This window comes from Lissotriton vulgaris, chromosome 2_1, assembly GCF_964263255.1.
Source record: "Lissotriton vulgaris chromosome 2_1, aLisVul1.2, whole genome shotgun sequence".
Lineage (NCBI taxonomy): Eukaryota > Metazoa > Chordata > Amphibia > Caudata > Salamandridae > Lissotriton > Lissotriton vulgaris.
This window is the reverse complement of record NC_141687.1, coordinates 185,388,143-185,402,186: the sequence shown is the minus strand read 5'-3', so window position 1 is coordinate 185,402,186 and position 14,044 is coordinate 185,388,143. Positions and strand designations below refer to the sequence as shown.

At 40.8% G+C, this 14,044-nt stretch overlaps 1 protein-coding gene across 1 annotated transcript in view; it reads left to right on the top strand.

The window, feature by feature from the left end:
- HIP1 (huntingtin interacting protein 1) overlaps positions 1-14,044 on the top strand; it is a 374,725-nt gene that overhangs the window by 276,073 nt on the left and 84,608 nt on the right. Inside the window, exon 19 of the mRNA XM_086954710.1 lies at positions 12,543-12,690. Within this exon, the coding sequence (XP_086810836.1) occupies positions 12,543-12,690 (148 nt within the window). The remainder of the gene's footprint in view (positions 1-12,542; positions 12,691-14,044) is intronic.

Here is a 14,044-nt window from a genome sequence, read left to right as displayed (position 1 = left end):
ACATCCCCAGCTCTCCTTCCAAAAGACCGTGCAATGTCACCAGAACACCTAGCACTCTTAAAACAAGAGGTTCACTCCCTGTTAAAAAAACATGAAATAGAAACAGTCCCATTACATCATCAAAGGACGGGGGTGTACTCCCTATACTTTTTAATTCCAAAAAAGGGTGGCTCTCTAAGGCCTATATTAGACCTCAGATACCTAGACCTCTATATTCAGTCAGATCATTTACACATGGTCACACTACAACAGGTGCTCCCACTTCTTCAGCAAGGCGACTTCCTTGCTACTCTAGATTTAAAGGACGCCTACTTTCATATTCCCATTCACTCAGCTCACAGGAAATATCTCAGGTTTGAGGTGGACGGACAACACTACCAAATCAAAGTTCTTTCCTTTGGGGTAACTACAGCACCCGGAGTGTTCACCAAGTGTTTGGCAGTAGTCACAGCACAATTGAGAAGACAACACATTCACGTCTTCGCTTACTTGGACGACTGGCTCATAAAAGTCAACTCACAACACAGCTGCATCAAACAAACTCACACGCAAGCATACTTGGGAACCACAATAGACACTTGCAAGGCTCTAGCATACCCCAACCCTGTCAGAATACTCAACATACAAACTCCTATATCACAATTTCAGCCTCAACACTCATTACCAGCTCGAGTGCTCATGAAATTCATCGGAATGATAGCATCTTGCATTCTAATCGTTCCTTACGCAAGACTCCCAATGCGTTCCCTACAGGAATGCTTAGCACATCAGTGGAACCAGGCTCCAGGTCAGTTAACCGATCTGGAGTTGGTGGACGGCTAAACCCATCACTCTCTGCAGTGGTGGAATACACAAAACCTTTCCAGAGGGTGGCCATTCATGGACCCGGTTCCACAGATAGTGCTCACAGCTGACGCATCCCTCACTGGTTGGGGAGCTCATCTTCAAAAACATACCATTCAGGGCATGTAGAATGGAACAACTCCACATAAACCATCTGGAACTGCTAGCAATTTTTCTAGCACTGAAAGCCTTTCAGATACATCTAGTAGGTAAAGCTGTCCTAGTTCGTACAGACAACATGACCGTGATGTACTACTTACAAAAACAGGGATGGACACACTCCACAGTTCTCACACCTAGCTCAAAGCATATGGAGATGGGCCATACCTCAAACAATATATCTCCTTGCAGAACACCTCCCAGGAGTAAACAATCAAAATGCAGATCTGCTAATTCGACAAAGACAACAGATCAACGAATGGGAACTACACCCTCAAGGTCTTCTCCCATTTTTACAAATGTGGGGCTACCCAGAGATGGATCTATTCACCACACACCTCAACACAAAATGCCCAAACTTCGCGTCCAGGTATCCATACCCATTGTCCAAAAGCAATGCGCTGTGGATCAATTGGTCAGGGATATTTGCTTACGCTTTTCCACCTCTCCCGCTAATTCCATTAGTGGTTCGAAAGCTCAAACAACATTCCCTCACAATAATCCTCGTTGCTCCCACATGGGCTTGACAACCATGGTTCACAACACTGTTGGAACTATCAGTAGTTCCACATAAAAAAAACTACACCTCTCCCCCAAGCTTCTCACTCAGAACCATGGAGAGATAAGGCATCCAGATCCCAGTCAACTCAACCTTGGGATCTGGCCCCTGAAATCAGAGTTTGGCTATCTCAATCTTCCTCGTTATCAACGAGAGAGAGAGGGTAAGTCTACTGGAGCCACTTTCAGGCCCCCTGGTAAAGAAGTTTAAACAACAAAAGAGTGTCACTAAATCATTTTAGGAGGGAAAAGAGCTGAGCATGGAAATTCTTATTAGATTTTAAGAAAGCCCTCACTCACCAACCTGGCTGGTGACATGCTTCATCATTGGGCCCCACCGGGAGAGGCAGAGTGCCTCCCCGGTACGACCGGGGAGGCAAAGAGGTTGGTTCCTCTAAATCATAGAGTAAACAACCTATTTTTTAATTGATTGCACTTGTTCACCATTTTCTTTTCACTTTCAAGCCCTCAGGTCAGGCTGGGCCTTAGCGCGCCCATACTGCCGAGGTTTAGCTGATTGGTCCTGATGAATGCCAGGTAATTCACACCACGATGGCAGAAACATGTTGACCCCCTCTACATTGAAATAGCTGAACAATTTATTCAGATTAATTTCCTACACATTGTTTTTAATGTGTCTGATTGGCCACTGAATAAAGGTATTTTGGACACAATCTAGACACTTTTAAATCACTTCACCACATCTTCACAAAAACCAGCTCCAGAGTAATCTAGCGTTGCAGCACACCGGGTAGACACTCGGCCTCTCCCGGTGGGGCCCAATGATGAAGCATGTCACCAACCAGGTTGGTGAGTAAGGGCTTTCTTAAAATCTAATAAGATTTTCCATGCTCAGCTCTTTTCCCTCCTAAAATGATTTAGTGACACTCTTTTGCTGTTTAAACTATCTCAATCTTACGCCAGACTCCATGAACATCATTAGAGAGGCTAGACGCCCCACCACAAGAGCATGATGCGCAGCAAAATGGAAACAATTTGTAATTTATTGTTATAAAATCAAATCAGTCCACTTGATGCTTCAATTCAAAACATCATTTGCCATCTGTTACACCTACAACGCGCTAACTTAGCATCTGCATCTTGCTGCAATAGCAGCTTACCTACAAAACAGACAACACTTGTCCTTGTTTCGTGTACCCCCTATTAAAGCCTTTATGGAAGGACTCAAAAGAATCATTCCTCCTAGACTTCCAACTTGTCCCGTGTGGAATCTTTATATATTCCTTTCAAGACTCATGGGCCCGCAATTTGAGCCTTTGCACAAATGCGAACTACAGTTTCTGACTTGGAAGGTAGCCTTCCTTATAGCCATCACATCTCTAAAGAGTTGGTGATCTCCATTCACTAACCATGCAAGAACCATTTTTAACAAATTCACCAAAATAAAGTGGTTCTTAGGACTTACCCAAAATTTCTACTCAGTCGTTTTTGCTTTTCATCTCAACCAGTCTGTTGAGTTACCCCTGTTTTTTCCTCAACCAGACTCAGTAGCAGAGTGTGCTCTTCACACATTAGATGTAAAAAGAGCACTACTTTATTACATAGGAGCCAAATCTTTCAGGAATTGTTTTTTTTAAGTTGGTGCTTTTTCCCCACCATATAAAGGCAATCCCATTTCAAAAGCATGTATTGCACGGTGGATAGTTAAGTGCATCCAAATATGCTACCTTAAAGCTAAACGCACCTTAACTATTCTCCCTAGAGTGCACTCTACACGCTAACTAGGGTCTTCTATGGCATTCTTAGGGAGCATACCCTTAGATGACATCTGTAAGGCTGCAACATGGTCGACACCACACACATTCACAAAGAGCTATTGTGTAGATGTGTTTGCAAAACAACAAGCTAGTGTGGGCCAGGCAGTTTTAAGAACACTATATCAAACCACTGCAACAGATACAGGTTAGCCACTGCTGGGATGATAACTGCTGTATAGTCTATGCTAACACATATGATCTACAGCTCCTATGCCTCAAACGGAAAATGCTACTTACCCACTATGCATCTGTTCTTGGCATATAGAGCTGTAGATTCATATGCGCCCACCCGCCTTCCCGGGTACCTCTAGCTTTTGCAGTAATATCTTACTTGGATACATTTTACATGGACATCTTTTTATTACTCTTACTAACTCCATCATCACCCGTTATGGCAAAACAATCTAAGGATGGAGTCGATGTGCACTATCACCAAAAGGAGGAGTCACCTACCTAGTGACTACAAAGATTTCTTCGAAGAAAAACAAAGTGCAAACATCCGGACCCAACACCAGATGGCAATCTTTCTAACTCAGATGAATCTACAGCTCTATATGCCAAGAACAGATGCATACTGGGTTGGTAGAATTTTCCTTCCACATACCAATTCATCCTGCACGCAGGAAATACCTCTGATTTCTATTTCGAGGAAAACATTATCCGTTCAAAGTTCCTCCCTTTAGAATTACCACAACACCATGAGTCTTAACAAAGTGCCTAGCAGTAGTAGCTGCACATCTACACAGACAAAATATTAATGTTTTCCCATATCTAGATGACATTTTAATCAAAGCAAACAACAACATCCTTTGCAACCAAAACACTCTAAAAAAGCCCTAGATGTGCTGCATTAACTAGGGTTTACCATCAATTTACAAAAATCTAATCTACAGCCAGCCAAGACTCAGTGGTGCCTAGGGGCTGTACTGAACAAACACTCAGCATCTGCATACCCAAACACAGACAGGATACACAACATATTACCATTAATTCAACAGTTTCAAACAGGAAATCAATTTCCTGCAAAAATGTTTCTCAGACTTCTAGGGATGATGGCATCCTATATTCACATAGTACCACATGCCATACTAAATATGATAAATCTATAACACTGTCTCTCTTAAACGTGGACTGAATCAATGGGTCACCTTCACTATCTAGTGTAGACAGCCACAAAAAATCACTCTCTGCAATGGTGCAATCCACAGAATTTATCCAAAGGACGGTCATTTCAGAACTCTGTTCCCCAGATGTTACTCATAACAGATGCTTCCTTAACAGGTTGGGGTGCACATCTCCACAACGTCAACATTCAGGGAATATGGGATTCCAAATACAAGAATCTAGCAATCAAAGCATTCCTACCTCACCTGCAACACAAAGTTTTCCTAATTCGAACAAGACAATATGACAACAAAGTATTTTTTACAAAAACAGGGGTGTGGAGGTGTGGGAGGGGGCACGATCTCCAATTATCCCAAGTAGCACAGAAAATATGGAGATTAGCAATGCATCACCACATTTGTCTCCTAACAGCACATGTCCCAGGGACAAGCAATCAAATTGCAAACTTTCTAAACAAGCACAACAACAAGTTCACAAATGGGAGATTCACCCCATTGTTCTTTAGCCATACTTTCACAAGTGGGGGGTTCTAGAAATAGACCTGTTTGCAACAAAAGAAAATGTGAAATGCCCACACATCGCAAGCAGGTACCCACACCATCAATCCAAAGGCAATGCTCTATGGATGAACAGGTCAGGGATATTTGCTTACGCTTTTACACCTCTCTCACTATTTCCATTAGTGGTTCAGAAACTCAGACAGACCTCTCTCACCATGAAACGAATAGCTCCAACATGGGTTCGACAACCATGGTTTTCAACACTCCTGGAACTGCCTTTAATCCTACTTGAGAAGATTCACCGGAACCCAGACTTTCTCACACAGCACCATGGTGCACTAAGACATCCCAATCCCAAGGAATAGAATCTTGCAATATGGTGACTGAAGTCTTAGAATTTGAATACCTAAATTTACCTCAAGAATGTATGAACATTCTTGTGTTTTCATTATTGTATTTCTATTAGTTATTTGTACATTTCTTGGAACTCAATAAAAATGATTTGAAATAAAAAAAGAATGTATTAACAGTCTTGAAGAGGCTCTTAAAACAACTACAAGGCAATGTTATGCAGCAATACCGAAACACTTTGTTATGTTCTGCCACAAATAAAACGTTAACCCTCTTCAGGCAAAGGTTCAAACCCTTATTTGATACGTATTTCATTTCCAAACTGCAGGATCATCATATACTTCTGTAGCGGGGTCTGAAGGAAAAGGAAGAATAGTGCGTCTGGATAAAGATGGCTTTATTTTCAAATAGTTCAAAACATAAGATGCTACAAGGGACTTGTTTTAAAGACGTTGACTCTTGGTTAACGAGTGGTTTGACAGTTTCCACCCTTTTGTATCCACAGGATATCTGGTTTATTTCAAAGCAACATGAATGCAGGGAAGGTAAAGAAACAAAAGAGAGCTGGAGAAAGTGGGTTTGTTCTGAAATAAATCTTTACTTGGTAAAAATGATACGGGATGGAAACATAAGTAAATTCAAGCAGTGAGAGTCATGAACTAAGAAAGACAATCAATTTCTCAATAATTCATAACCCTAAGTATCAGCTCCAAATGGTTCAAACAAACAACCCAGATTAAATAATAAAACGTGGTTGTAAGATGGCGTCGAACGACAGCGTTTAGAGGAGATGATAACTAGATGTCGACGTTTCGGTCTTGGTTGTGTTCATCAATAAGACCTTCATCAGGACGATGTTATGTTTCAATGCTGTGAACAACTCCCTATATAAAAATAAATCAATTATTATTGTAAACCTATTAAAAAATAAATCAATTAACAATTATTGTAAACCCTACCAAAGCTCTGTATACAAATAACAAAAAATTATTTATGAAGAGAAGTATCAACCCCTTCCCGGTGATACCTCTACCCAGTTAAAAATCAAATGAACAGTCAATATGACCGAGTGCAAAATAATGCGGATATTCGCGTAAAACATCATGGATAAAACATTCAATCCAGCATTAGTTAATCATTTTAAAAAACAATCTATAATCCTTACTTGGAGAATTTTAAGAAAAGAATTTGTGAAAGAGTAAACCTTAAATGAATATCATGAAGGAAACCCTTGAACATGTATACTCTTCCATTTGTATCAGGACCTCTTTTTCAAGGCATTTGCACAGACGATTAGAAGACACACTTCTTAAAATGCACCAACTATTGGGTACCTAATTTAAGCAAAACAACGGTGTCTTGAATAGACAACAGTTAGAGAGTCCCACTAAAAATTAATTCGGAACACATAATTATATACTAATGGGCAAAATTACATTTTTACATTTATAATCAGTGGACAGACTAATGACAACACAAAGTTTATAAATACACTCGAGTTTGTCATCCTGAATCTTATTTCTATGTCACAACATTGAGCATTAAAATCATGCTCTTGGCAAGGATAATTATCCATATCATACCGGAGAGTGTTTAAGGAGGGCCGCATACAAGTATTCAGGCGGTCTGTGGGGCAATCTACAGAAAGAAGACAGACCCAATCAGTCTATATGACAAAAACCGATAGTAAATCGAGATCAAATGAATTGAGTAACAATTACCTTATAACTAGGCGGAGGTAAGCCCACGCTTTTGAATTGTGTTAAAAATCGTTGAGCCCCGTCACTATCTCTACTTATTTAGTACTCGAATTCTTAAATCACTGCGCAAACTCTCCCCTGTGTAACAGTTATTTTTTAATAAATGTAGATTAGTTAAAATAAATATTTCTACGCGTTTCCACTGTCCTAATATCAATGAATTCCATTGGTTCCAGATTAAACAGCTCACTAGTTGGCCTGGACTAATCAACACAATTCAAAAGCGTGGGCTTACCTCCGCCTAGTTATAAGGTAATTGTTACTCAATTCATTTGATCTCGATGTACTATCGGTTTTTGTCATATAGACTGATTGGGTCTGTCTTCTTTCTGTAGATTGCCCCACAGACCGCCTGAATACTTGTATGCGGCCCTCCTTAAACACTCTCCGGTATGATATGGATAATTATCCTTGCCAAGAGCATGATTTTAATGCTCAATGTTGTGACATAGAAATAAGATTCAGGATGACAAACTCGAGTGTATTTATAAACTTTGTGTTGTCATTAGTCTGTCCACTGATTATAAATGTAAAAATGTAATTTTGCCCATTAGTATATAATTATGTGTTCCGAATTAATTTTTAGTGGGACTCTCTAACTGTTGTCTATTCAAGACACCGTTGTTTTGCTTAAATTAGGTACCCAATAGTTGGTGCATTTTAAGAAGTGTGTCTTCTAATCGTCTGTGCAAATGCCTTGAAAAAGAGGTCCTGATACAAATGGAAGAGTATACATGTTCAAGGGTTTCCTTCATGATATTCATTTAAGGTTTACTCTTTCACAAATTCTTTTCTTAAAATTCTCCAAGTAAGGATTATAGATTGTTTTTTAAAATGATTAACTAATGCTGGATTGAATGTTTTATCCATGATGTTTTACGCGAATATCCGCATTATTTTGCACTCGGTCATATTGACTGTTCATTTGATTTTTAACTGGGTAGAGGTATCACCGGGAAGGGGTTGATACTTCTCTTCATAAATAATTTTTTGTTATTTGTATACAGAGCTTTGGTAGGGTTTACAATAATTGTTAATTGATTTATTTTTTAATAGGTTTACAATAATAATTGATTTATTTTTATATAGGGAGTTGTTCACAGCATTGAAACATAACATCGTCCTGATGAAGGTCTTATTGATGAACACAACCAAGACCGAAACGTCGACATCTAGTTATCATCTCCTCTAAACGCTGTCGTTCGACGCCATCTTACAACCACGTTTTATTATTTAATCTGGGTTGTTTGTTTGAACCATTTGGAGCTGATACTTAGGGTTATGAATTATTGAGAAATTGATTGTCTTTCTTAGTTCATGACTCTCACTGCTTGAATTTACTTATGTTTCCATCCCGTATCATTTTTACCAAGTAAAGATTTATTTCAGAACAAACCCACTTTCTCCAGCTCTCTTTTGTTTCTTTACCTTCCCTGCATTCATGTTGCTTTGAAATAAACCAGATATCCTGTGGATACAAAAGGGTGGAAACTGTCAAACCACTCGTTAACCAAGAGTCAACGTCTTTAAAACAAGTCCCTTGTAGCATCTTATGTTTTGAACTAGAAACTGCCCAAGCCTACAAGGGTTTATTGGGTTTCCCCTGTGAGAGAATTTATTTTCAAATAGTCTCGTCTTTTATGAGAAGCCAGTTTTATCCCTTTCAGTACTTGTGGGTAGATTAGGGATGAAGGAAAAACAAACAAGAGATAAACAAGAATGTCACGAGGAATCCTCCTCTTCTTGGGGCTGGTTGTGTTCTGTCCTGCTCGGCTGGTCAAGGCAGGGAAGGTTCTCCGTATACCTAGAAAATAAAGACAAACAAATCTAAATCAGTAACTTGTCCCAGTTGTCTCAGCACTCTCGGGGAGGGGTGTGAGGAATTACTCTGGTGCACCGGTGAACAAGCAGCGAGGACACGGGTGTGACAGGAGTGAATGTGAGGGAGGGATATTACCAAAATGTACACGGGAAGACTGTAGACGGCACAAGATCTTAGCCCTCCGGTTTCTCCCGCCTCCCGACCCAGCCTGAGAATCTGGCCCGTACCTTGGTCAGCCATGCTCCTCCTGGCGCGTGGCTCTTCGATACGTTTTCCCGTTGGCCTCCTGGCTTCAGCTCCGAGATTTGTGGCGGGTCTTCTCCCTCCGGGTTGGATACCTTCTCCGGTCGTCTCGGGTTCACTTCGGCTGTACTGTTCAACGTCCTTCTCCTTCCTCACTCTCCAGACTTCCTCCGGTGTTGACGCACACCGCGTTCCATATTCTCTGGCTCCTTATTGGACGGCAACTCATGACATCAGAGGAGGGGGTGGCATCTTCCCAGTTAAAGGGACTGTCCTCACAAGTAGAGAGCTCCGTATTCGAGGCTGGCAATGTTTCTTCCTCGCAATGAGAAAACAAAGGAGTTGAAAGTTCCGGGGCTTCCTACCAGTCACCCCATTGGTATTTCGCTTCCCGGCTACCCTCGTTACAACTTCTATAAGATTACATCTTGCAGCTATTGCAGCATACCTTCAAATAGACATCACATATCAGTATTTAAAATTCCTGTTCTAAAATCCTTTATGGAGAGACTTAAACAAATGATTCCTCCTAGACTTCCACCTGCCCAGCATGGAACTCAAACATTGTACTAACAAGATTAATGGGTCCTCCTTTTGCATCATAACATTCTTGTCAATTGCTGTACCTTTCATGGAAACTAGCCTTTGTAATCGCTATTTCTTCTCTTAAAAGCGTCAGTGAAATTCAAGCGTTAACTCTAGAAGAGCCTTTCTTTAAACTACAGGGCAGGGTAGTGCTTAGAACTAACCCAAAAAGTAGTTTGTAATTTCCATATTAATCAATCGATTGATTTACCAATTTTTTTCCCGCAACCAGACAAAGCTGCAGAAAAGGCATTTCACACTTTAGATGTCAAAAGGGCTTTGATGTATTACATCCACAGGACTAAATTATTTCGAAAAACTAAACAATTGTTTGTTGCCTTTGCACCTCCTCGTTTAGGAAAGGCAATTTCAAAATCAGGCATCTCGAGATGGATAGTTTATTGCATCCAGACATGCTATTCAAAAGCTAAATGACTTTTACGTGTTCCACCAAAAGCACATTCCTCTACAAAAATCTGAGCTTCTATGGCTTTCTTAGGGAGCATTCCTATTGCTGATATTTGCAAAGCAGCAACATCGTCTACTCCACACACCTTCACAAAACATTATTGTGTGGATATACTTGTACGCCAACAAGCCAGTGTTGGTCAGGCAGTACTTAAAACTCTTTTTTGTTGGTCAGGCAGTACTTAAAACTCTTTTTCAAACATCTGCAATTCCCATTAGTTAAACACTGCCTAGGGATCGGGACTGTTTTATAGTCATGCAAAGCATGTGTATCTACAACACACATGCCTGACACCGATCATGTTACTTACCCTGCAAGCATCTGTTCTTGGCATGTAGTGCTGTAGATTCACATGCGCCAACCCTCCTCTCACAAATTCATGTGTAGGTTGCAGTTGATACACTTTATTTCATACTAACGCATGGACAACTCACTTTTTACATATACAGCATTCTTACATTCTCACCTACCCACGGCAAAACAATCTGAAGATGGTGTTGAGACCATGCGCAGTGCTCTCAAGATGGAGTCACACAGCCTCGTTACTCGAAGAAAACTTCTTGGAACAAAAACAACTTGCATATCATCCGAGCCAACACTAAATGTCGGACTTATTCAAAGTATGTGACTACAGCACTACATGCGAAGAACAGATGCTTGCAGGGTAAGTAACATAATCCTTTTTACCGCCACCTCAGAGGAGGTGGCAACCATTTGCCAACGGGAAGTGGTCCTCATGGGACCCCCAAAATGAAACTTAAACGTTTCATTTTTTCTTTAGAAACGCATCTCGTTTTCCTTTAAGGAAAACATGCTGCATTAAAAAAAAGTTGCTTTATTGAAAAGCAATCACAGACATGAATGTCTGCTGACCCAGCAGGCCACCAAATCTGTGATGGCTGCAATTCCTACTGTGTCGCAAATTGTGACCTACCTCATTAATATTCATGAGGTAGGTCTATTTGTGACACCATTAAGAAATGCCAAATTAAATTCAATGGGTTTTATAAACTAGAAATAGTAATTTCCTAATTGCGATTCACAGAAAATCACAATTAGGTCATTGATATTCCTAAAAATGTGTACATGTGGCCCTAGTTTACTAGAATAAATGAAGTATTTTACCCATGAGGAGAGCTTTAGAATGGATAAATGGTCACAAGATTTACTTGCCTTTTAATTTTAGTTTCAGTATATAATCAGATTTCTTTCTAAGTTGAGCAACACCCATAGTTGTGTCTCATATCAGACATTAGTACTGATGACCTACACATAGAAATAGCTCTGACGTGCAGTGACCTGAAATCCCTACACTCTTGGATCTGTTTAACCACCTTTGCCCTAAGGACATTTTTGTAAATGTTTTGTTAAATGTTTGTTTGTACATTATGGATAGAGACTATGGGCTAGATGTATGAAAGTTAGGAATAGCGATTTCCTAATTGCGATTTGTTTGCGAACCGCAATTTGGAAATTGCTATTCCTATTGTAGGAAACTCTTTTGAGTTTAATTAGCGATTCATTATTGGTCACAAATAGATCTACCTCATGAATATTTATGAGGTAGGTCACAATTTGTTACCCAGTACGATTCGCTGCCGTCGTAGGCATGGTGGTTTGCTGGGGTCAGCAGACTACCATGTCTGTGATTTGCTTTTAAGTAAAGCAATCATGTTTTTTTTATTGAAGCTCCTTTTCCTTAAAGGAAAGTGGTATGCATTTAACCAAAAGAAATGAAACTTTGAAGTGCACCTTTCCTCTCTGTGGCTTTATAATCTCATTTTGCTCCCCCTTGACAATGCCAGTTTTTTCAACCAGGAGAACAGCACACTGTTTTGATGAGATAATATCACATCCCCCTTGTTCTGTGCTAATAATGGTGCTCCCTGTTGGATGTACACTACCTGACTGTTATTCCAAGTCCAATGTTTAATACCTGTTGTCAAAGCTCTAGGGTGAATACGTATATGTGAGCGGAGTGATATCTGGTGTGTGACCTCACTCTGGACTTCTGCTCTGATTTATGCCCCATGTGTGATGATGCTGAGATGAGTCATGTATTGGTTATCAGTGGATTTGGCATAATGGTACGCACATTAGAATAGTGATACATGGGACGTACGTCCCATAGACAGCATTTTTCATATTTCATTTGGAAGAGAACACTTTTAGAGGTGTCTTTTAGAGGCATCTGATTTTGTAGCCCTCCAAGAAAGTATGGGGGTGTTGTCCACTTGTCAGAGATGCGTATATTAACTGTTGCCTATAAACAATGGGCACATTTGGGAGAAGCTATAGGTAATGTGTCAATATGTTGGTTTTACTTCTAATTGCTTCTTCTTTTTGTAGGAGAACAGAGAACAAGCTCTACAGCGACGACTCCTGGAAGAAAAGTTTGCCCTCTTGAAAAGTGCTGTACAGGAGGCAGAGCACATAGTGCAGGACACACTGAATAGACTTGATGACCCCGGGCACCTGAGCTGCACAAGCTCAGCAGGTAATGCAGATTATACGTTAATGTTGTATCTGGGAGTAGTTATTCTAATTGCTGGCCTTTTTCCTCAGCTCTTACTAACCCAGGATCCACTCAGTGGCAGAACCTGAAACTGCTTTAGCATTTTTATAGAACATTATGTCAAGCCGACACAATGTATTGTCCTCACACTTAACCTTGCCCTACCTGGTGCCATGTGTGCCTTTGTCCTTATTTCTCTTGAGTCAGTCTCTAAATTACTATGCTAATACAATAGCCTCTTCTTTCGTGTTCTTTAAAACTTGTAGAACCTCTTTTTTTCTCACATCATTTTTTGTAGTTATATTGCAGCCAAGTCTTGACTACAAAAGCCAGACTTGTAAAGGTAATGATCATAGAGGCACCCCTATGATCCTTTTTGAATTCAGCCATAAATTTTGGCCCCCGGTCGAACCACACCATTTCAGCTACCTCTTTGGGGTTCATATTCAATGAAATGGAGACGCCTTTGCATACTTTCCCGTTCCATATGGGGTATTTTACCTTTCTCTCTCACTGCTTTCCCAGGTATATCAGTTCTTTAGAGCAACTCCTTTTTGTGTTGTCTTGTGGTTGACATTACCTCCATGTGAAAAAAGTGCCCTCTTTGTGCATGGTTGCCCACACATTTTGCAGAACTGATGATGTACTTCAAATGTGCCCTGGGCTCCTGCCAATCAGGTGCCCAGGGCCTATGTTCTTTCCCTAAAACTGCATTGAAGACCACACCCAAGTGGCACTCTCTGGCCACAGGTCGGTCCCTGGTAAATGGTACCCCAGGTACCTAGGGAAGGCCTCTAATGGCTGGAGCACTTATTGTGCCACCCTTAGAGGCCCTGTACCTTTACACTCGCACACTGCCTTTACAGGCTGCGTGTTTTGGTGCAGAACAAAGTGAGAGCCGACATGGCACACATCACTGTGTGCCATGCCTACAACCCACTGCTCTGGCATAGATCAGTCACCCCTCTAGCTGGGTGCACTATCCCAGTGGTGAGGGTACAGGTGCAAGAGCCCTGTACCCCTACAGTGTCTAAGTCAATTCTTAGACATTGTCAGTGCAGTGCTGCCATTATGAGTGTATGGTGCTGGAAGTTTGTCATTACAAACGCCACAGTACCACAATGGCTGCAATGAAAACTGGAAAGTTTGTGTTGAGAAGTTTGGTTTGGTATCAAACTTCTCAGCACATTTAACTGAAACTGATGCCAGTGTGAGGTTTAATGAAAAATGCACACAGAGGGCTTCTTAGAGGTGCCTCCTGAAAAACGACCTACCAGTAGTGTCCAAGCTGAGTGGCTGCTTTCAACTGACACCACCAGACATGTTACTGGATCCC